A 22,910-nucleotide genomic window follows, 5' to 3' on the forward strand; every position below is an offset into this window, starting at 1 on the left:
GATTATCATAAAAATGTTGAATTTAGGAGTTGGATTATAGAGTGTGTGAATTGTCGTCAAAAAAAAGTTACAATAAGAAGAAAAAAAGTAAAGTTAACGTGAATGAATGCAAATAATATAGTTGTAGACTTGTGGGCTTGCAGCCCACACTTGTGACAATTAACTTGTTTACATACATCAGCCATGAGACTAGCCCACTAATAGGTCTTGCAGCAATGCAGCCCACACAGCTGCCGACAACACCATTAAACTATTTGGATCGACCCATCTAAGTAGCCCATCATTGTATATGCTCACCAACATTAAGACTACCTAGATCAGCCCAACAACATTTGCCCTTAATTGCATCAGCCCAATAGAGACACTTTCATCTTACATTTTGGGTATTAAATCGTGTCCGGTTGGTAGGTTAGTGGGTTGAATTCTCCAACCCTAACCGGCTAACCCTATCCATATACAAATTTGTGTCGTGTCCTGGGGACCCACTTAAAATGTGTATTGTTCGGGTCGTGTTTTGAGTCGACTTGTTTTATTTACTAATATGAGTAATAATTATTGTATATTTATCCATGATGATCTTATATTTCATTACCACATGAATACGAATTCTGTTTACTTGTTCATGTATACGAATTCTGTTAACCTGTTTTATGATATGGTATTTTACATTTACAATATAACTAAAATATAAATGTAATTAATATAACATTGAAAATAAAAAAAATTAAAATTCATTCGGATTGGTCCTGATTTTGTAAATAAAAATATTTTAAATGATTGTATAATTCATAATTTTTTTAATTTAACCTATCAAACAAAAGAAAAACAGCTAAACACATTATTTTAGAATGTGTGATGACCACTAGAATAATAATGCTCTAAAGTCCAAATGAGCACAAATGTGTGGACAGGGTTGCCAACTGAATACAAAGTAAGAGAATGCATGAAAACGAGTACAACTTGGAGGTGGTAATGTGAGAACCTGTTGATTGCCTACAAACTACTCATCAACCAATCCGGATTCAGCACGAACAATCAAGCATTGAGCAGGTTATTAGAGAAGATGTCACTGAGGATAAAGGCAGTAGTGGACAAATTCGTGGAGGCATTGCAGGAAGCATTGGATGCAGACATTCAAGACAGACTCATGAAGGAGAGAGAGATGCAGAGTTATATTGAAGAGCGTGAACGTGAAGTTGCTGAACGCGAAGCTGCATGGAAAGCTGAACTGTCTCGTCGTGAGGTGGAGATTGGCAGACAGGAAGCAAGACTGAAGACGGAGAGGGAAAACCTGGAGAAAGAGAAAAGTGTGCTCATGGGGACCGCGTCCAACCAGGATTATCAAGACGGCGCCCTTGAGATTACGGTTAGTGGTGAGAAATACAGATGCCTCAGGCTCTCAAAGGCCAAGAAGTAGCAGCAGCATCCACACATTAACGATATGTATATATAACATTGTTCGAGTCATTTCATCGGTTATGGATATTGTATGTCTAAAAATATGATTTATTGTTACAAAAACATTCAGATGATTTAATCATGCATACAAACAATATGACAAAGCAAAACTGTCATTTTTTGTTGCCAATGTACCACATTATTGATTATACTGTCACAATAACGACGTATAAAAACATTATTGTCAGAATGACATTTCAGTCCGTCACGTTATGCGACCCATGGGACACTTAACTAGTTTTGTTATGTGTCAACGGTGTTTGTGTTATGTCAATGGTGTTCCTTTAGGAAATCAGAAATAATCAAGTTTAATAAGCAACTTATATTTGATTTGACATACTTAACTAGTTAACTTGATTAATAAATAAGTTGTGTACTAAGTTGTAATAAAATTAAACAAGTCAACATAACTTCCTTATATAAAGTACAAAAAAAAAATTACTTATAAAAAGGATAATTATAAATTTATAAGGTCAACTCGAAACCACAAAACATTAGAACACATATCCAACCCGTTTAAGGCGTCTGCAAGAGATGTAGTTTGAGCTTCTTAACATTAGAACAATAAAATACTAGTGTTTTTCATAATTACAAGGTTCGGTTTAAATTCGACCATTTACTACAAAGAGTAGAATCCACCACCAATCTTCACCACCCATAATCACCTCATCCATTTCCCGATTCAACTATATAAAAAGTGAACCAAAAACCACATAACGGCAAGCGTCAGCCCCCTAAAATCCGACCAAAAAACAATACAAAAATGAGTTCACCGACTGCGTGTCCCTCTCCAGTCAAGATGTACGTATGCGTGCCCACCTTGTGTTTTTAAATTTTAACATATGGTTTTAGCTCTAGTCATCCTTCAAGGCATAACACTGAGGTGCCAGCTCAGCTAGCCATAAATAATCAATTCTAGTAACATTGCGCAAATAAATACGCGATGTTTGAACTAAATTGTAGAAAATTATGCACTCAGGTTTTGCACGCCATAAAATAGAATTTAGGTTAATCTGTGCAATCTGACCATTTGCCAAAACCCTGCCATCATAAACAAAATACCTGTTTAATTTTGGAATTTTACTTGTGTAAACACTAATTACAGTAAAATATTTATTCATCACCTGTATGTCCCGTCAGGCTGCTTCAAGGCCGCATTCAAAAAATATGAAGCAGCAAGACATCGACGCAGCGGAAGCATGTCATCTCCACATGACGATATCTTAAGTCCCATTCGTTCTACATTTTCCCGAATTTGACTACAAATAAGAAAAACAAAATATAGCTCGAATATAATGTTAATAAGAATGAAAGAGTAAAGATAAAGATAAAGATGAACAAACTTGTAAACGTTACGAGCTTGCTTTAACGAACGGCTATTAATAAAGTTATCCTTGCACCACTTTCTCAAATTCTTTTCGGCCTTTTCGTCACCATTTTCCGTTTTATTCTTCTCCAAAACCTCAACCGAAGCATGGTACACGTTAAGTAAAGTCAAATGATCTCCCTCGGGACTCGAGAAAGATTTTTTAACCGTCCGTGACTGCCAAATAACAGTTAAAATCTATTAGAAAACCAACATGACTGAAAATGAAAAAATCAAATGATATATTACATACCTCTTCTAATTTGTCATGAGGAATATAAAAAATGGATTCCACCGAAAGCATTGACACTACGATTAACATTTCTTCCAAAAAATCAAACGGGCTGGCTAAAATTAAAGCCTTTGAATCGTTTGGTTCTAATGGAAGACGAGCCATTTGAAGTCCAATTGGATCTGATAATTTCTTTTCATCGGTTAATGCTCCTAACAAGTATAATAATTCCAGTGATTTGATCACAGCCATCCTGCAGTTGTGAAAAATAATAATTACTTTTTTTTAGCTTTTGGTCTTTGCATAAAAAAAAGATTTAATTCTTTACCTATCGGGTTTTTCCCTGAAGTCAAATCCGATTATATCATCAACACCAAGAGCAATAAGTTGCAAAATAACATTTGAAAGGTTGCATCTTTTGATTTCTGGCACTGTGGAGTCGTCAAGCCTTTCAAATTGGCTTTCGGGATAAAGACGAAAGCATTTTCCGGGTCCTTCACGACCTGCACGTCCACTGCAACATTAAAAAAACTATTTTAATCACCTTATTCTTAACACTCGTACCTATTACTTTAACTGTATAATGGAATAAGGCGATTATAGTTTAATATGGCTTACTTACCTTCTTTGAAGAGCTTGAGCTTTTGAAGTCTTAACAACAATCAAAGATTCAATCCCACTGTCAGGAGAGTAACCGCGAGCTTTCACCAATCCAGGGTCAATAACATACTTGACTCCAGGTATTGTGACCGATGTTTCAGCTATGTTTGCTGCCAGTATAACCTAACAATAACAGCATACAAAAATCAAGTACATGATCAAGCAACAAGGTACAAGTATGTTTGATCATACAAAATACCACATGCATATTACCTTTCTGAATCCAGCTGGAGCAGGTGCAAAAACTTTCATTTGTTTCTCTGATGGAAGAGAAGAAAACAATTGAAATATAAGAAGTTTCTGATTGGCTTCGGGTAATTTCTTAAGATTTTCGCGCACGAGACCCTCAAGACCTTCAATCTCTTCTTGACCGGTTAGAAACACGAGTATATCGCCCGGCCCTTCTTCCAAATGTATCTGAAAAGACAAAAAAATGAGGTAAATGAGCATGCTATTTTTAAAAAAGTATAAACATTTTTATTCTATATAATAAGTATATAACTTGACATAATAACTACTAGAATTAATTACATGGATGGTCCTTATGGTTTGCCATATGGCATATTTGGTCCTTACCTTTCTAAAATTACACTGGTAGTCCCTGTTATCACAAAAACATAACACATATGGTACTTGGAATGAAATGGAGGTTAACTTCTCTGTCAAAGTTTAATAATAAACCAAAATGCCCTTGTCTTTTGAAATAAAAAAGAATAATTACTATTTACTAGTAATAAGAGATTCATTTTAGATTGCTTTTTTTATGTACAGTATGTCCCACACTACTAATACTTGTATTTATCTTTGAAATTCTCAAATAGGTCCCACCAATTTACTAATAATTGTTCTTTATTTTATTTGGCAAGAGTATTATGATCAATTTATATAAATTTAACAAAAAAGTCAACCTTCATCAACTCACAAAACCATATGAATTAAGTTTTCGTATACAGTATCCAGTAAGAACTACTAGTGTAATTCTAGAAATGTTAGAACCATACACGCAATATGCGCAAACCACAAGAGCCATCCGTGTAATTAACTCATGTGTGTGTGTGTAAATCAAATGTATGTATATAACTAAATAGTAATTGTTAAAGAGACAAATGAAAGACATCCAGAAATAACCTGAAATATAGTAACTAAAGCTGCATCCTAGCAATCTGTCTCGGGTAGAGCAGTGTACAGAATATCCACAGGAAATTGCCTCCCCATCACATGAACCGCTTTTGCACCACCAAAGTACTCGGAAAACCCGCGAGCATCCAAACTTGCAGACATAATAATTAACTTTAACGGACTTAACTTTTTGACTTTATTAGATTCTTCATTAGTATTTTGAGATCTTTTCTTTTGTACGTCTTTAAGCAAGCCTAACAACACATCGGTTTGAACTGTCCTTTCATGAGCTTCATCAACGATTATAACCGAGTATTTTGAGAGCTTAGGGTCCAAAAGAGCTTCCCTGTTAGAATATGAAGAAAAATTATTTGAATACTATGCAAACACAAAAATAATAATGTGTTATATGACTTCAATGACTTATATGTTAACCTTAATAGCAGTCCATCTGTCATGTACTTAATCTTGGTAGAAGCAGAGGTCATATCCTCAAACCTAATAGAGTAACCAACTTTTTGACCCAATTCAACACCGCCTTCTTCAGCTACACGCTTTGCAACAGTTATTGCAGCAACACGTCTTGGCTGAGTGATTCCAATTATTCCTCCGTTTTGACAAAACCCTCCGTTACATAAATATTGGGGTAATTCTGTCATAACAAAATCCACCAAATGAAAATGTTAATGTATGACAAATAAGCTGTGTCACATAGTGATTTATGAATAAAGTAAAATGAGATAATTAGAAGTAAACTTACGTGTTGTCTTCCCACTTCCGGTTTCACCAACAATTATCAAGGTATCATTTTTCCTGATCTCTTCTACAAGCCTTTTCTCAACTAAACAATATCACAAATAATCATACAAAAAAGCCTTAAAAATTGCACAAAGAAATTGCCTTAAAGTACATAATAATTTAAAACAAAGAGAGTATGCAAGAAACCGAAAAAAGCAATCCGAAACTGAAACAAAAACCGTCCACGGTTTGGATGTTTTTTTTAAAAACGAACTTACAGTTCAGTTTTGATTTTGCATGTAATAAAAACTGAAAAAACCAAACCGAATTTCTAGATTTTTATTTTTATTTCTTTAATTAATTTTTAAGAATTTAATAAATATGTAACTCAAACACTTTTGGCAAAATGTATAATAATCAGTTAATAATTAACAAATTTATTTATACCTAAATTCATTATTTTCAACCAAACTTATTTTGGCCTAAGAGTTTCAAGCTCAAATGGCCAAAAACCGAACCGTGCACACGCCTTAATAGTAGTAGAAAACTATCAGCAAAAGGGCCTAACCACACTATAGTTACAAATTAGGTGAATAAATGTTGTTAAATCTAATTAGCTCATTGAGAACTTTTCACAAATAGTTAAAAGGTGAGAACTTGAAACAGAAACACTAAACCGTAATAATATATATATATATGTGTATATGTATAATAATATAAAGTGTACCTGAAGCAATGGGTAAAGATCTTCTCTGTTGCTCAATCTTCTGTCTCCTGGCAAAGGAGTCAGACTTCTGTTCGCCATTCACATATTGAGGTTTAAATTGACGATTATTGTTGTTGGAATTGAAGTTTCTTCTGTCTCCTGTAGCCATTGAAGGCATCCCTAAAGAGACGACTTGCCGGTAGAGTTTATAAATGATAAATTTAACACCACCGGCGACTGTGGTGGTGGTGGTGGTGGTGGTGGTGGTGGCGGAGAAGACGACGGCAATAGAATAGGTTTGTTTTCCGTTGAATGAATGTGAACTTGGTAAGGCGTCACTGTCTGTTATTACTGAATACTGATTGAATTTAAGAACAGAAGAAAAAGCCCTTTTTTTCTAACTTTACCAGAATGAAACATTCAGCCCACTCCAGTAGGCCCAGACTTCATATTGTTTTTTTTCCCTTTCTTTTTTATTTTGTAAGAACCGGTTCTGGGTATGTTTTCTCTGAGAAACTGGAATCTGGTACCCACGGGTCAGGTATGCCATGTCGTTGGGTTTTATGTCCCGAGTCTAACATGAAGCTTGTTAAAACGTTAAGCTGGAATTGAAGCTTCACCAAACCAATTTATACATGTTAACACGACATGACTTTTCAGGTTGCTAAACGAATTTCTATTTGGAGTAAACGGGTCCGAATCATAAACGAGTCAACACGTTAATGACAAGATTATAGACGTGTGACGTGAGTAATACGTTTAACTTATTCTGCCAAATAGGTTAATAGATTATAGATGTACTTGACAGTATTAAACTTTTAGAGTTATAAATAACTAACAATGAATTGTAAATTTTGTTAATTTATTTATTGGAGTTAATCATGTCTTAGTATATTTAATCATGTTTAGTTCACTAGTCATGTTAAACATGCCGTGTCATGTCAAAGACGCCGTGTCGTAGAAAGGAGTTCAATAGTAATCATCTAAAGCTCGCATTTAAAACAAGAACAAAATCATATTATATATAAAGACCGAACTAAATAAATAAAGGATTAAAAATCTATAAATCCAAAACCATGTTGAATTGTTGATCTGCTCAAGACTCCATTAGTTGACTGACTAATCAGTATAAAATACAACTGAAGCATGTTTACTTCCATGAATTATGCAAGTTAGATTACTTAGATCATATAGTAAATATATAATTGCATCAGGATACTAACTAATTTACAAATAGGATGCTAATCATCCACTTGCATACTACTGTTAAGACTTTTCCTCATCGTTCGTCTTTCAATTCCTGCATTTCCTTTTGTCATCATTGCAACAAATTCCCCGTAATCAATCCTTCCATCCTGAACCAAACACACAATATTTTCAGGATCAAAACCGGATAATGTTTTATCATTAAACTTGTTAAACTTACATTATCTTGATCGACTTCTTTAATAATATCCTCCACAAGAAAATCAGTCATATTATGATCCGTACACGCTTGTTGCAGCTCATCAACCGTAATATAACCGCTTCCATCCTTATCAAAATACCGAAACGCAGAAACCAAATGCTCCTCGCGATCCAATTTGTTCAAATGCATTGTAGCAGCTACAAACTCCCCATAGTCTATTGTGCCACTGTTATCCACATCAGCCTAACCATTAACAAATCGGTTAGCTATAATATTTTAACTGTAAATATGTTATTTTTTAATGAAAGAAAAACTAGTTGTACCGCATCCATAAGGTCTCGGATCTCTGTGTCCTTTAAAGTTGAACCAAACCTTTTTAAACCCGCTTTAAGTTCATCAAATGTTATCGCACCGCTGTTATCCGTATCCATTGCCTTAAACATTTCCCTCAAACCGGCTATCTCTTCTTCAGACAAGCTTTCAGCTATTACCTGACAACATACAACAATAAAATATGCATTCAGATACAATAATATCAATACTATTTTACTTTTTATTTTGAAATAAATCTTGAAATACTGCAACTACATTTATTTTAGTCAATTTATATAATAAATAAAACTTTATGCAGTACTCAACATATTGTTATAACAAATAAGACTTAAAACATATTCTTGGTTCTCAATATATTAAAAGGCTAAAAGCCAACATAACAATGAAGTTTATTTAGAGGTGGCAATTTTGACCCATTTACTCGAATGGTTAGAATGTATTCGGTATAGTGTACGTCTAACGGGTCAAATCATGATAATTAGTTAGAAGAGTTTTTTGATACTTAATACATTATTTTACGTAAAATGGACAAAAAATATGTTTACGGGTCAACCCAACCCAACATGTATATATGGAATCACAGCCCGTTAAATAAAATGGTTACAAAATAAAAACATCCACGTACCCGCAAAGCCATTTTCTTTAACTTATTCATTGCAGAAAACTGCTTCAATCTTGAAAGAACAGCCGGATCAAGTGCCCTATCAGGAGCAACACCATTTTCACAAATCCATGGATGACCTGTTGCACATTCCAATATCATTAACACAAATAATTCAAATCTCACAAATGATACATACTAAAATACCAAAACATACAGAGAACTTGATGAGCAGTTAACCGTTTTGCAGGATGAGGACATAACATCTTCTTAATAAGATCCTTTCCACTATCCGATATAAGGGGCCACGGGTCTGATTCAAAGTCTATGTGTGCCTTCAAAACAGCATCAAATATCCCTTGTTGTGTTTCTACATTAAAGATTAAAAAAAAGTCAAACAAGCATTCAGGAAAGTCAACATAACATGAAACATAATAACATACCTGCCCAAAATGGAGGCACGCCACTTAGAAGTATATAAAGTATCACACCAGCTGTCCATACGTCTGCTTCAGGCCCGTAATGCTTCAAAAGCACCTCGGGAGCAACATAATACGGGCTACCAACCACATCCGTGAAAATTTGACCTGAACCCGTTAGTTAGACAAGTTTGGGGACTTTAACATACAAAAGTTAATTTGTTGGCTTTTCATGTGTTTTACATTAGTATACCAAAATTAGGTTGCGAAACTTTTACGAAAAAGTGTCTATAGTGGTTTTTTAATGATATTAACCCTTATTATTATTATAACTAATCATGAACTGGGCTTCTTAAATACTAAGCTAATAATTAACCGTTAACACCAACTCATTCCTATCAGGTTCACCTGGCTTGAAGAACACCGAAAGTCCAAAATCAATAGCCTTTAGCGAGAAATCATCATCTTTATTAACCAACAAAAAATTCTCGGGCTTTAAATCTCGATGCATAACACCAAGAGAATGACACGCCTCAACGACACCAACAATAATCTTGGTCAACTCAGCCGCCTTCTGTTCACTATATTGCCCCCTTTGAATAATCCTATCAAATAACTCTCCGCCATTACAAAGCTCCATAACAATATGCACATACAAAGGGTCTTCATACGCACCCTTTATCGTCACAATGTTTTTATGACCCGTTAAATGGTGCATTATTTGAATCTCCCTTCTGATATCCTCAACATCCTCTTTCGAAATTAATTTCCGTTTGGAGATTGACTTGCATGCGTAGTTTACACCCGTTGCATTCTCGGTGCATAGATAAGTCGTACCAAACTGCCCTTGACCGAGCTTTTGACCCAATGTGTATAAGTCACGAATGTTGGGAGTTTTGTGACCAAGGACATAATAAGCCTGGGTGGCGTTGTGGCGGTTCATGGTGGTTTGTTTAACCGGTTTTGATCTGGGATTTGGGTGTGAATTTGGTTTTGAATTGTGTTTTTTGGTGGATTTTTCAGGTGCACTGGGGGTTTGAAGGTTGTTTGAATGTCTGTTATTTCGGTTGGAAGTCGTTGACTTTCTTTCGGGTTGATTGAGTTTTACTGCATTAGATCCGCCACATGAATTGCCCATCAAGATTCTTCACATGTTTCAGCCTCTTCCTCATCCCATAATATTATCATGAAATTTACTGAACAACATAAGAATAATAATTTCATATCAATTAGGCAAAATATAATATCATCTCAGAATTCAATATCATATAATTAAGACAATTATTCATCAAGCAACATTATTATAAATTGTTTTAAAAATGATTGATGAACGTAAATATATGCATCTTAATAATTACCAGGTTGGATGAAGAGAAACTGACGTGACGGAAACGATGATGAATTTGATTTTGTTTAATTGTGTTGAAAAGAAACAAAAAAAAAGAAAGTGGGATATATGGATATCCCCTAAAGATCGGACAAAAAGAAAGACTTGAAAGATTTGATTTGATGGGTGGTTGGTTGGTTGGTGACCACTTTTGTTTTGTTTTGTTTTGTTTTGTTTTGTTTGGTTTTGATTCTGAGTTCAGTTTCACTTCTTGTTTTCATCTCCCAGGTTTTTAGGATCGTTGGATTATAGTATTATAGAACCGATTCTGATCTGGTATTGGGAATATCCATGCATTTACTTGCTAAGATCTTTATATATTTTATCGAAAATTTTAAATATAAAATCTTAAAATTAGTGAACTACTAGATGTAGTTGAAGATAGATATAGATACCTATGTGTTATATTTTATATACCTCACCTCAAAAGTTAAAAAGAGGTATTTGAAGATGCGTTTTGTATGGGTTTGTCTCATTTAATAAATCATAATGTACAAGACATAATCGGCACCAAATGTCTATAAAAAAAAAGAAGAAAACAAAGAAAAAGTAAAAGTTAACTGTGCATAAAACATATATCATGTGATTTATTTCACAACAAAGGGCCCCTAAAGTGTTAAAGGTGGAGTCACAAGTGGTGAGATGTTTACGTAAAATGGTATAAAGTTAGGAGTAGGTTTAAGGATATGAGTTTATTGTAAAAAAAATGCACTTTATTTCACCGTCCATGAAGTTGCGATTTGTGTGTATCAATAAACAGGGATCGTTAAAAAAATATCTATTATCAACTGGCAACTGATGTAAACGTACATTCAATAGCTTAAATTTAAACATTTCTTAAAGGGTGAGCTTAAAGTGTTCCAAGTTCATGGACCGTCGGTTTTATGCTGTTAAGCGAGACTTTTGTTCAATAAACGACTTAAGAATATTCAAACCACCCCCTCCTCTTGTCACAGCCTACATGATTGCTGATTAACAATAAATATTACAGCGACTAAAACAATACCTAAGATCTTTGAATGTTACAGTGTTTGTTCAAGGTTCTTTATTGTCTTTATTCTAAAAAGAACGCAATTTTAAATGGACCAAAGTCATATGCTTGTTTTATTGTTTTATGTATGCTTAATTGCTTAAGTAACTGTAAAATAGCTTAATTAATTGTTGAAATGTCTACAAAACAATATGGTATGGACTTACACAGTAAGTCAAAAAGACCTCTGGGCAAGATGATGTGAGCTTCCAAGTTAAAAAGGTCTTCTAGACTTTATACCATAATTCAGATGACATGCTATGGGTGAGCAAATAACCGTATTAACCAAACCGTAACTGAATTAACCGAACCATAACCGATTAACAAAAGATTGTAGTTCGGTTTTGGTGTGTGGCTAAACCAATAACCAAACCAATATGGTTAGCATGCAAGCAATCAAGAAACCTTGTTCAGGTTTTGATATAACCAAAACAATATTAATAGTTACTATGTCCAAGTACAACATAATACACAACAAGATATCACTCTTATCTTCAAGAACTTGGCAATTTTCATGTGTGGTTGAAAGTTTAATTCGTTATCGACGAACAATGAGAGATCAGGTACTCCGGCTCGACCCAAGTAACCGCACATAAACAGTTCAAAACCGAATCAAAACACACTACCTCATGTAATCCCCTATTTTTTTCTTATTGGCTCCCCTATTTACATGTTTGGATCCTTATGTTTTGAACAAAATTATTCAATTAATCACCAAAATCTCACTATAAAACCTCGAATAACTTAGCTCTAAGATCTTGGAGGAGGTGGACTAGTTCCATGAATGATCAAATTCGATGTCTATAATCAAACTTTTATCGCATTGGTAGTGAAGGTCAAAGATGCACAAGTATTGTTTTTCGGAAATGCTATCACAAGCCAATACTTTACAATTTATATATTCATTTAACCAAATTACACCAATTGGAATATGACCATACAAAATATTGTTTCTTTGCACATTAGACAATAGACATTTAGGTTAGGCAACTTATTCACATTTTACTCTTCATCATCAGCCTTTGACCGAGTCAACTTCTCGACCGGACACGAGATAGGGACATATCCATCTTTCTCTTTAGCTTGTGCTTTGATACCTCTCATCTACAAAGGATAAAAACTCGCGCAACGAGCGAGACCCAATTCGGAGGTCGGGATAGTGTTTTCTGAACTCACGAAGGATCGAGCAAAAGTATATAAGGAGAGCCACAACACAACCAACTCCAAATATGAGAAAGAGTCCCCCAAAACTCTCTAGTTGAATTTGTTCAGACTCTCGCGGGTTGCAAGTTTTCCTCGTGAGCCAATAGTCTCGAATCTTATCAAGCTCACCGTTCCCGGATAATGCTAGTATGGCGGTTGACATGTCAACAGCTAACGGGGAGTCCCTTGGAAATGCCTGACAAAACAGTCACGAAATCTTGACTTTAAAAACGGTCAACCTTGCTGCATTTTAAATTCAAAATCAACATACTTACAAATCCCCAACCGCTGGTGGTGAACTCTTCACCGACAACTTGAAACCCGCAGTTAGTTGAAAGGAAAAGATCAATGTAGGGTCTCTCATCAACGATGGCAGCAACTATTCCTAACCTGAGTTTCTCGGCATACTCTTGAGGGGAACCAAGAGCCATAAGTCTTGATTTTGGTATGTTGAGTTCTTCAATCATATAATTCTCAACAAATGATCCTACTTGAAACCCGATACGTTCATTGGTCGAGATCAATGAATCGATTCCCCGGATAGTTGGTAGCCTCTGAATGACCTTTAAGAGGCTACCTCTTAATGGTTCATAACCTCTTAATGGTTAAGAGGTAGACATAAGTCTGAATGGTTAAGAGGCAACCATTAAGAGGTAGCCTCTTAACCATTCAAACTTAAGGTTACCTCTTAACCATTAAGAGGTTATAAACAATTAAGAGGTAGCCTCTTAATGGTCATTCAGAGGCTACCAAACAGCTAACTTGAGTTTATAATAAAAACTACAAAGAGCCACACTAAGAGAACCACTCGACCAAGGGCGCTCGTGATCTTTTCCCCTGAAAGTTTCAGTATCTACGGTTATATCCCGTGGATAAGTGAACGGGTAGAAACTGGCATCAATAGAACAGAGGTTTGATACTTACTGTGTGAGTTAGACAAAGTTGACCAGGTAAACCTACAAAACATTAAGAACAAGACTTGTAATCATATTCAATACTCGCATTAGCTTATTGTAAAACTTAACTAGTTAGATATAATCTATAAATATTTTTTATAGATTTGGAAACCATAGTGTGCCACTGACAAGATTTTTACTATTGGATGCAATTGCCAATTTTCATCAGACCACAAGGACGAAAAGTTAACTCATTTTTCAAGGCAAACCGCTCGCATATGTGATGCGTGTGCGTCTCACATTGGGCATCACATATGGCCTTTTGGGGTTAAAACTCACGCATTTTAAAAGCTGGTCTCTCCTAGCCCCCGTTAAAAAGTTATATTGGTCATTTCGAAATTTTTTATTACTAAAATGACCCATTTAACATTAACACCCGTTAATCCGCTTTATGAGACTCAATAAAGACACAACCATATAAAGCGATATCAAGATTGAAATTACTCACAAGACAGTGAGTAACTGTTGCTTGAGTGGGCCTCCAAATTCTTCGTTTCGTTCGTGTTCAAGTATCCACAAAACACCTCCGGTTACGATAAAGAAACACGTGGTGACGGCCCACATTAGTGGTGTAAAAGGAATCAAGAAAGCCCAAACACTTGAGTCTCGTTTCTTTATGGGAACAACTACAACTAGACCTGATTCTATATACGGTAGTGTGAAGTCAACGACCTTTATACGTTTAGGGATGATTGAAATATCACCAATAGCAACATCAAACACCTGCATATAATGCAAATATCATATTTGGAAAGAACACAACAAAATGCAATTATCATATTATACTTTAGAGTAAACTCTTATAATCGTCCATGAGATTTGATCACTTTTGCGACTTTCATCCAAAAATAGTTTCACAATTGTTGTCAATTTTGTCAACTAATCCCGTCTAGTTTTTAGCATTAAGTAAGGGACAAGTATGTCTTTTTACCTATTTGGATGAAAATGGCAATTGAGACCAAAGCCTAGGGACGAAAAATGAACTTTTGATAATGTTTTAAACAAGCACTTACTCTAGCCTTCATCACTTAGCCGTCTCGTCTACTACGTTTCTGGTTGTCTGCCGGGACCACTAGGGTGTGCATAGGTCGGTCCGGTTGATTTTGCGCTAAACCGGAATTTTGAATTTTGAGTTTCAAAAAACCGTTCGTTTTTAGGTTTTTTAGGCTTTTAGTTGGGACATGTTCGATTTCATTTTTTTTTCTTTTCGGTTTTGACATTTAGGCTTTTAATTTTGGGAAAAATATTTTTGGGCAAAAAATATTGAATTTAAGCCTAATTTTTTTTGTCAGTTTATACTTTATTTGATTATTATACATTTGTGTGCTAAAAATACCGGGAATAAACTATATGGTATATTATTATCAATTACTTAAAATTTAAAATAATTAATGAAAATCAGTAAGTTCATTAAGTCAGTTTGGTATTTTTCGACTTTAATTACACGCAAAACCAAAACCGAACCGAAACTTGGGTTTAAAAAAAACATAAACCAAAGCCGTCAATTTTTGTTTAATTTCGGTTATATAGGATTGCTTCTTTTTTTTTCGTTATTTCGGTTTCAGATCGGTTTTTTCGATTTTAGCCCCCCACAAACGTGGATTTATGCATTTTTTTCTGAATGACGCAGGAATTTCGGTGACCGTAGTTTGTTGGTGGCCGGGGAAGACGACTGGAATGTAGGAGAAGAGGCGGTCAGATGATAAAAGCTAGGGTTGATGTAAAAGTTCATCAAAAGGTTTTTTCGTCCTCGAGGTTTGGTCACAATTGTCACTTTCATCCAAATAAGTAAAAAAACATAAATGCCCCTGCTTAAAGTTAAAAATAGACGGAGTTATCGATTTGGACAAAAATGACAACAATTAGGAACTGGAAAAAAAAGTTGATGAAAGTCTCAAAAGTGACCAAACCTCACGATCACGAACGAACGATTTTGACAGTTTACTCAATACTTAATTTACTTACATTGTTTGCAACTTCATTCACAAACTCGGTATAGTTCGGGTTCTTGTGATCATCCCCAAACATGACAAACTCATGAGGAACCTGATACGGGATTAACTTTATTGCGGCAAGAAAAATATCCATGATCAATTCATGAATTCCATTAAACCTAGTGCTCAACGGAACTCCAATCTTTAACGGCCTTCCGTTATTTGAAAACTCCCATCCACGAGGCCTTTCCGTTGTGTTCCCGGGCCACACAACACTTCTTAGATGCTGATTAAAATAAGACCGGTTCGATGGCTTTGCATAAAGAGGCTCGGGAGACTGGACCGATAGACCAGAGTGATTCGACCAGTATCCAATAACCCGAACCTGGTTCCCAACCACGTTTATGATATCAAAAGCAAGATGTATCCTGGACCTGTCAGAAATGAAGCTGATCGGTCCAATTAGCCCACTCATATTTGTTTGTAATAAGTTGGTAAGCAATTGTTTTCCTCCATCGAACACACGTAGTGCTACAAAGTTCAAACGTTTTGTTCCCTTTGAACCCGTTACGCGAGAGTAACCAGAGAAAGAAATGTTGCCACCTTGGTGAAAAAACTTATCAAGCGCGTGTGCAACCATCCAAACTGCATCATACGCGTATAACCCGTACATGTTCAACCCAATCGACCCATTACTCAAACTCCTCCACCTTTTTTCAAAATATAGTTTTTGACCCGAATCCGGAACGTGGGGCCGGAGTGTGAGAACTCCTTGTAACATCTGTGCATTTGTGGAATTAATACCAGTGGAATCCAAAATACTTGACAACCAAGTGGTTGCAATCCAAACATATCCTTTATTCATCATGCCAAGCCTCTTAGCGGTTTCCAAAACCAAAAGACCGGCATGAGGGTAAGCATGCACAACAATGACTCGAGACTCCATTGACCGAACATTGACCAACACGTTATGAATAACATCTAGTGAAGATGATGATGTGTTGGGTGGTAATATTGCTTTATAAGAAAGCTTACAACGTTTCTTCCGTAGTTCGTCACCTAATGCATCCATGCTATTGCTAAACATGTCACTGTCTGTATATATGACGGTCACGTATCGATAACCGAAATAACTAACCATTTCCGCAATGGCTGTCATTTGGTAAAGGTCATTAGGGGCTGTCTGGATGAAATATGGGTATTGAAAAGGTGAAAGTGAAGGGTCTAATGATATGGATGATAAAAAGGGAACATGGAGTTCATTTGCAATGATTGTAAGTACATGAGCCACCATAGAAATAAAGGGACCAACCACAGCTACGATATCATCCTCCATGAACTTTAACGCTATAAATATAAAAAATATCAAACAAATAAAAAACAATGATTAGACACAAACAACTCTTAATATAAAAAAACTATAAAAATTATCTTAACATTAAAGTAATAGCATAATACCATATCCCACGCCATATATAATATATATATTTTATTATTGTGCCTTGCTTGTCATGGGTTGCAATTTATCTGATTGTTGAGAGTCTAGGGGTGTAAACTTTAAGACACACATAAAAGTAATTAGGTTTTGGGTTTTTACAAATAAGTTGTGTGTGTGGTTGGCTTGTTTAACATATTTTAGAAAATGGTTCCTTATGTTTAACCAATTTAGCTATTTAAGTAATAAGGTTAACCTGTTTAAAATTTGATTGAAAAATAAAAATTTTGCAAGGCCAACCTGTAAACATGTTTGCATAGTAGATATACACGTCGTGTTCGGATTCATCGATTTACCCACCAACCAACCCATAACAGAAACAAAAATCTTATAAGTAGGATTAGAAAATATGACATATACCGTAAACAAAATCAACATACTTAATGTTTTCCTGCATGTTAGATGCTTGAACCAAATTGTAATTTTTTTTGAAATAACTTGGAAGCTTTGAATAAAAAGAAAACAATTTGGATAAACAAAAACATGTAAGATGATAACAAGTTAATATTAAGTTGTTTATGTAAAACATAAAAAATATAGTGTTTTTTTATGATTATCTAACGAATATCATAGTATCATAACCATGTTAGTCGAGTGACCATTTCAAAACGCACATCTCCTCCTTGATATAATATCATGAATTTTGTTAAATTTAATATTTAAAAAATTTAGAAGATTATAAATTACCACCGATAATATTGAGGAAGACACTTATTTTTGCATCATGAAAAGAAAGGCTCAATGTTTTTCCGGGCAAAATGTTGGGATCAGAATTGATATTATCCACCGCTGCCTTCATGGCAAACGTTGTGATCTTCCCATTACTGGTATCCTTGCTCAGAATGGCTGCAATGTTCACCGTATTGGTCGTCTTTGAAAACACATATGAGAATGTTTCACTTGTTATTAGCACAAAAACTAACACCGCTAAACCCCTCATGGCATAAGCAGCATTAGATATGAACTTCAAATCCATCACAAAAATATATAAAGAAATATAAACTTAAAGAAACAAGAATAGTGAAAAGTACAAACCCATCAAACAAAATTAGCACCTTTGATTAAAAAATGCAAACCAGAACAGGAAGTAAACTAAAAGGAGAATACATTTATTGATTAAACGGTGAAGACTAAGACACTTTTTAGCTATGTTTCTCCCTTTTATTTATGTTGATCACGCACACTTTTTGAGATAGTATTAACTAGTTTCCGGATTGTTTTAGTTTCTAATATGTACATAGTTGCAAAAAATATGCAGAATATATAAAGATAAAGATATCTTAGTCACAGCTAGGAATATGATTACAGATTGTTGGATTAATGGTTTGTTAACGGGTCAGTAGCGGGTCACAGGTTTCGTGTCTTGGAACGGGTCAGATTTAGTTTATTACTTGCTGCAGAAGGATTCAGCATGTTTTATTGTTTGTTTTTAATTAGGGTCAAGGGTAACTTTAGTGGGCTAGATAACGGGTCATGTTTTCTATCTTTTAGGAGTGGGCTACTGCACGTTTATGCTACATGTGTATGGACCATTTGGTCACTTGATTTTATTAAGTCGTTCTTTGCTTTTGTATTCTGGGTTTCATTAAACAAGAGTCGATCATTAGTTTTGATCAAACCTGTGTTTTGTACTATTTGAATCTGCAAATCAAGACTGATAACCAACACAGATGCGCTTATTATACTTTTAGGGTAACATTTTACATGACATGAATCCTAACTGAGATTATATTAATTTCCTAAAATAGTTGCTGGTTGGTAGTGTTGTTCAAAATAATGGTTCTGCAGGCCGTGTTATGGCTCGCTGCATTTGTCCCTATGATGACGTAGTTTGCAAAAAGCTGGGTTAAAAATTTACCTTACACAGCAGACCTTCCGAAAGCAAAAAAGGTCAACTCGACAGCAACCTGTGCAAACCATAATGAAAACAAATAGACACAATATTATGACCTCAATTAGGCAACAAAACATACATATAACAAAAGCATATATACACAACTACAAACAATGCAGACAACATATTAGAAATAAGGTAGAGACCATTCTATAATAAAATGATTGAGCATGTAAGCATGAAATACCAAACCAACAAAAAAAGCAACTAAAAAAAATGCAAACAACCTATCAAAACATGACACCAACAAAGCCCCAAATTTGAAGCCAAATGAAACACAAAAATAATATTAACATACCAAGACATAGATAAATAACCATCACTGACACTAACAGTTATAACATAAAATAAAGTTCAATCAACTTATTTTCTTACAGTGACCGATACACATAATACAATAAAAAGCAAACCAGAAACCTCACTTCCGCAAAATCCTAACATAAAATAAAACCCTAATCTTAAAACAAAAATGGCATACGAAAGACGGCGAAGCATCGCACAAAATCTAATCGGTTAAATTCTCAAAAAAAAAAGGTCTTTAAATACCATAATGCACAACAAGATATCAGCCTAACCGGTCTATTATCATTTGAGGTTGAAAGTTTAATCAATTAATTAATGACAAACAACAAGAACTCCGGCACTTACTCGCCTGTCTAACCAAACCGAGTAACCGCACATAGCCGAATTTTAGAACTCTATAACTGAAATTTCGGTTGATGCTCAAAACCGAACCAAACTGCCCGTATACATCCCTAACTACATCTTTGGACTGAAACTTGTAGAATACATAATTATCATCGGTAAGTATTGATAACCCTTGCACCAACTGTATCCAATTTCTTGACCATAGCCAAAGCTTTCAACTTCCCATCCTCCCTAAACGCCTCAACCATCCTCTCCCCAATCTCCCTCCCCTTCTCTTCATCATTCGTCACCGCCACCACCGTGGGCCCCGACCCACTTATCGTACACCCATACGCCTCCATCCCAGGAATCAACGTCCCACGCCTCGGCTCAACCACTTTATCCGCCGACAACGCCTTCCCCAACCCCACCACATCCCCAACCAACACACCCGCCACCAACGCAGCCGCCTGGCTACAATTCCACACGTGATCCTCAACTGTTACCTCCCCGGGCAACACCGCCCGCATCCTCCTCGTCCTCGCTTCAAATTCCAGACTCGCCAACACAAACCACAAACTCTTTTCCTGCGGGAACTTTAACGATACCAATTCTAATGGATCGTAGCTTCTGATCAACACGAACCCACCCATGATCGCCGGAGCCACATTATCCGCGTGATACCCGGATAATTTAGCTTCCGCTTCTAAAGCGGATTTCACCAAATCCAACTCGGGTAATTTCCCGCCAAACATCTCATTAACCGCCACGGCAGCGGCCGCGGCACTTGCGGCGCTAGAACCTAAACCACTCCGAATAGGAAGACCGGTTTTAATCGACAGAGACATTCCGACAGACCGGATTCTGAGTTTCTTCATGACGGAGATTGCTGCAATTCCGGCACAGTTCCAATTAGGTTTTTTGCTGAGCTTATTTGGGTTAGGGTTAGGGTTATGGATGGTGGTTATTTGGGTGATGGATATTCTGCCGGGTTGGATATTGGGGTTGATGGTGAGGGTGACGTAATCGCCGACGCCGTCGACTGCGCAGCCGAGGAAGTCGAAGCCGGGTCCGAGGTTGGCGACGGTGGCCGGGGCGAATGATTCGACGGAGGTGAAAACGGGTTTGGGTTCGGGTTTGGAATGGACGGAGAGATTGCGACGAAATGACAATGGATAAGGTTTTGGGGTTGTGATTAAATGAGTAGGGGTGGTGAATGGAGGCTGAAGGTGACGGATTGCCATCTTCACTTGGTGGCCGCCGACGACGGGTTTAAAGGTTTTGACTTTAAAGAGTTGACTACAGGATTGAGTTTGAAATTGACTTTATTAACATTTTCAAAATGTTAGTTTTGAAAAGGGGGGTATGTTGGAGATACACCACTTAAGCAATTTACACACAATTCTCCCATCTAATCACAGGCTTCATACGCAACGTATGCTGACATACAAAGCGTATAGAATAATAACTTAAGTTAGTCAAATCAAGGAAGCCATACGATCATATGGAAAACCATACGAGTCATATGCTATTGAAACTATACGAGTCATATGCTTTTGTATACAGTTCGTATTATATGGAAGACGAGACGTATAAGATTTCATACGAAGCATGTAAATCTAACATAAACATATGAACCGTATAAGAAAGAATACAAATCGTATGCATGTAGGTGTTTGAAAAATCATGAAAAGTAATCTATACGAACTGTATAGGAAATAATACGAAACGTATGACGAAGAATCTTTAAAATTGTACAATTACTTTTGCAGGAAGCGTGAAACGTGTTAGGTATAAAAAGAATCTTTAATCCATCAATCTCTCACCGATATTTATATGTAATCGATTCTTTGATCATATTGTAAGATGAATACTAGGTATAAAAAGAATCTCTCAATCATATAAATTGTTGATCTCATATGGTTTTTTACCCACTTACTTCTTTGAACTAGATAAATCTAACAATGAAGTTTGTGTATATTTTACTCACTTCTTTCTCCCCATTCATCCCTTCCAAATGTTGTTTAAAATATTACCAACGTAAATTTATTTTTCCAACCTAAAATATTATTATTTGCAGTTGAACAAAAAAGGATCTGGTCATGGTGCAAGAAGCTCACATGCAATCACTATTGTCGGAGACAAAGCTTACTTTGTTACACATTCAAATACGAACTGTATACATTTTAGATGATTCGTATTTAAGCTATACGACATGTATCATTTTTATACGAAGCGTTTATTAATTTTACTTAAAAGTTGTTCATATGAATCGTATGCTTTTCATATTATTCGTATTGTTTAAACAAAAGCCATATGAACCGTATAACATTACATACGAAGCGTTATGACGTCTGAAAAAGTATTACAGCATACGAGTCGTGTGCTGAGCATACGAGACGTATACTGAATGGTGTGTAAATATGCCCAGTTAATAGGTATAGATGGTGTGCCTTTAGAAATTGCCTTTGAAAAATCAATGAATCAAGACACATTTGAAACTAAAACAAGACACATTTGCAAACTTTTTTTTTAACGTATTGGCTTTTTGAAATACCAACAAATCAATAGGTTGTTTTCAATTAGTTATTTGTTGTTCTCTTTATTAACTTTTTTTTATCTGATAAAAATAAATATTGATGGCCAGGTATTAATAGCAGAGTTTTTGGTATTATTTTTATGTTCTCTTTATTAACTTTTTTTATCTCAAACATTTTTTAAGTTTAGATCAAGTTATTTTTATGTTGTTCTCTTTATTAACTTTTTTTTATCTGATACAAATAAATATTGATGGTCGGGTATAAATAGTAGAGTTTTTGGTATTATTTTACATTTTTACTATTTTTAATTAGTTTATTGCATGAGCAGTGGCACTTAATGCACACTTTTGTATTTCAGGGTATTGATACTTACATATACTTTTTGGGACTAGTTACGAGCTTATACTGGCGTCTCGGGATAATCAGGGGTTGACGCACGTGTTTCTAAGTTTAAACAAGTAAAAAGGAAATAAATATTTGGAATTGTCTTCCCTTATGACACACAAGTCAGAGAAGACCAGTCCCTCGTGACACACAATTGAGCCAGAAAATGCACCACGACTATTTTGTCCCTCGCAACACACAAGGGACTTAAAAGGTAAAAAGGCCCTATATCGATTATGTCAACTAGATTCAACGCCCGTTTGACATATCTTTTATACCAACAACTGCTGGCGATCAAGTGTCTTAACTTATCCTTATTTGGCTATTTATAAAGACTATAAATATGAAAAAAAAAATTAATTGATTGTGTCAAATAAAAAATGTTGAAGAAAGTAAAAGTTTAGATATAGAGTATAACAA

General features: G+C 35.5%; 3 protein-coding genes and 2 pseudogenes across 6 annotated transcripts; 1 reads left to right on the top strand and 4 right to left on the bottom strand.

Moving 5' to 3' along the window:
- Window positions 1–1,063: 1,063 nt before the first annotated feature.
- LOC143532263 (uncharacterized) lies at window positions 1,064–1,503 on the top strand. The gene has a single exon (XM_077027359.1). It carries the CDS (start codon window positions 1,064–1,066, stop codon window positions 1,415–1,417), a length of 354 nt encoding a protein of 117 aa, XP_076883474.1. The 3' UTR covers window positions 1,418–1,503.
- Window positions 1,504–2,197: 694 nt separating this feature from the next.
- Window positions 2,198–6,531, bottom strand: LOC143532282 (pre-mRNA-splicing factor ATP-dependent RNA helicase DEAH10-like; annotated as a pseudogene). The gene is made up of 11 exons (XR_013135151.1): window positions 6,301–6,531; window positions 5,596–5,676; window positions 5,271–5,487; window positions 4,845–5,181; window positions 3,930–4,133; window positions 3,679–3,839; window positions 3,385–3,570; window positions 3,078–3,309; window positions 2,802–3,001; window positions 2,583–2,717; window positions 2,198–2,499 (listed from the first exon to the last, which is right to left on the bottom strand). The product of XR_013135151.1 is annotated as a pre-mRNA-splicing factor ATP-dependent RNA helicase DEAH10-like (transcript).
- An 865-nt stretch (window positions 6,532–7,396) lies between these two features.
- LOC143532283 (calcium-dependent protein kinase 26-like) lies at window positions 7,397–10,459 on the bottom strand. Its single transcript, XM_077027372.1, has 8 exons — window positions 10,399–10,459; window positions 9,449–10,236; window positions 9,065–9,208; window positions 8,839–8,991; window positions 8,646–8,761; window positions 8,011–8,178; window positions 7,706–7,930; window positions 7,397–7,634 (listed from the first exon to the last, which is right to left on the bottom strand). The coding sequence occupies exons 2-8, from the start codon at window positions 10,176–10,178 to the stop codon at window positions 7,521–7,523; spliced, it is 1,650 nt and encodes a 549-aa protein (XP_076883487.1). The 5' UTR covers window positions 10,179–10,236; window positions 10,399–10,459; the 3' UTR covers window positions 7,397–7,520.
- Window positions 10,460–12,394: 1,935 nt separating this feature from the next.
- On the bottom strand, window positions 12,395–13,229 carry LOC143532245 (glutamate receptor 3.2 pseudogene; annotated as a pseudogene). The gene is made up of 2 exons (XR_013135139.1): window positions 12,936–13,229; window positions 12,395–12,856 (listed from the first exon to the last, which is right to left on the bottom strand). The product of XR_013135139.1 is annotated as a glutamate receptor 3.2 pseudogene (transcript).
- Window positions 13,230–15,390: 2,161 nt separating this feature from the next.
- On the bottom strand, window positions 15,391–20,822 carry LOC143532276 (homoserine kinase-like). 2 transcript variants are annotated; one of them, XM_077027366.1, is made up of 3 exons: window positions 19,588–19,730; window positions 17,733–18,952; window positions 15,391–16,897 (listed from the first exon to the last, which is right to left on the bottom strand). In XM_077027366.1, exons 2-3 carry the CDS (start codon window positions 18,019–18,021, stop codon window positions 15,558–15,560), a joined length of 1,629 nt encoding a protein of 542 aa, XP_076883481.1. In that variant the 5' UTR covers window positions 18,022–18,952; window positions 19,588–19,730; the 3' UTR covers window positions 15,391–15,557. The 2 variants fall into 2 exon arrangements, with proteins under 2 accessions (XP_076883481.1, XP_076883482.1); XM_077027367.1 differs by lacking the exon at window positions 15,391–16,897 and having other exon boundaries at window positions 18,021–18,952; window positions 19,588–20,822.
- Window positions 20,823–22,910: the final 2,088 nt, after the last annotated feature.

This window comes from Bidens hawaiensis, unplaced genomic scaffold (genome assembly GCF_021521415.1).
Source record: "Bidens hawaiensis isolate Kalapana, Puna unplaced genomic scaffold, B.hawaiensis_p1.1 tig00009425_1, whole genome shotgun sequence".
Classification (NCBI taxonomy): domain Eukaryota; kingdom Viridiplantae; phylum Streptophyta; class Magnoliopsida; order Asterales; family Asteraceae; genus Bidens; species Bidens hawaiensis.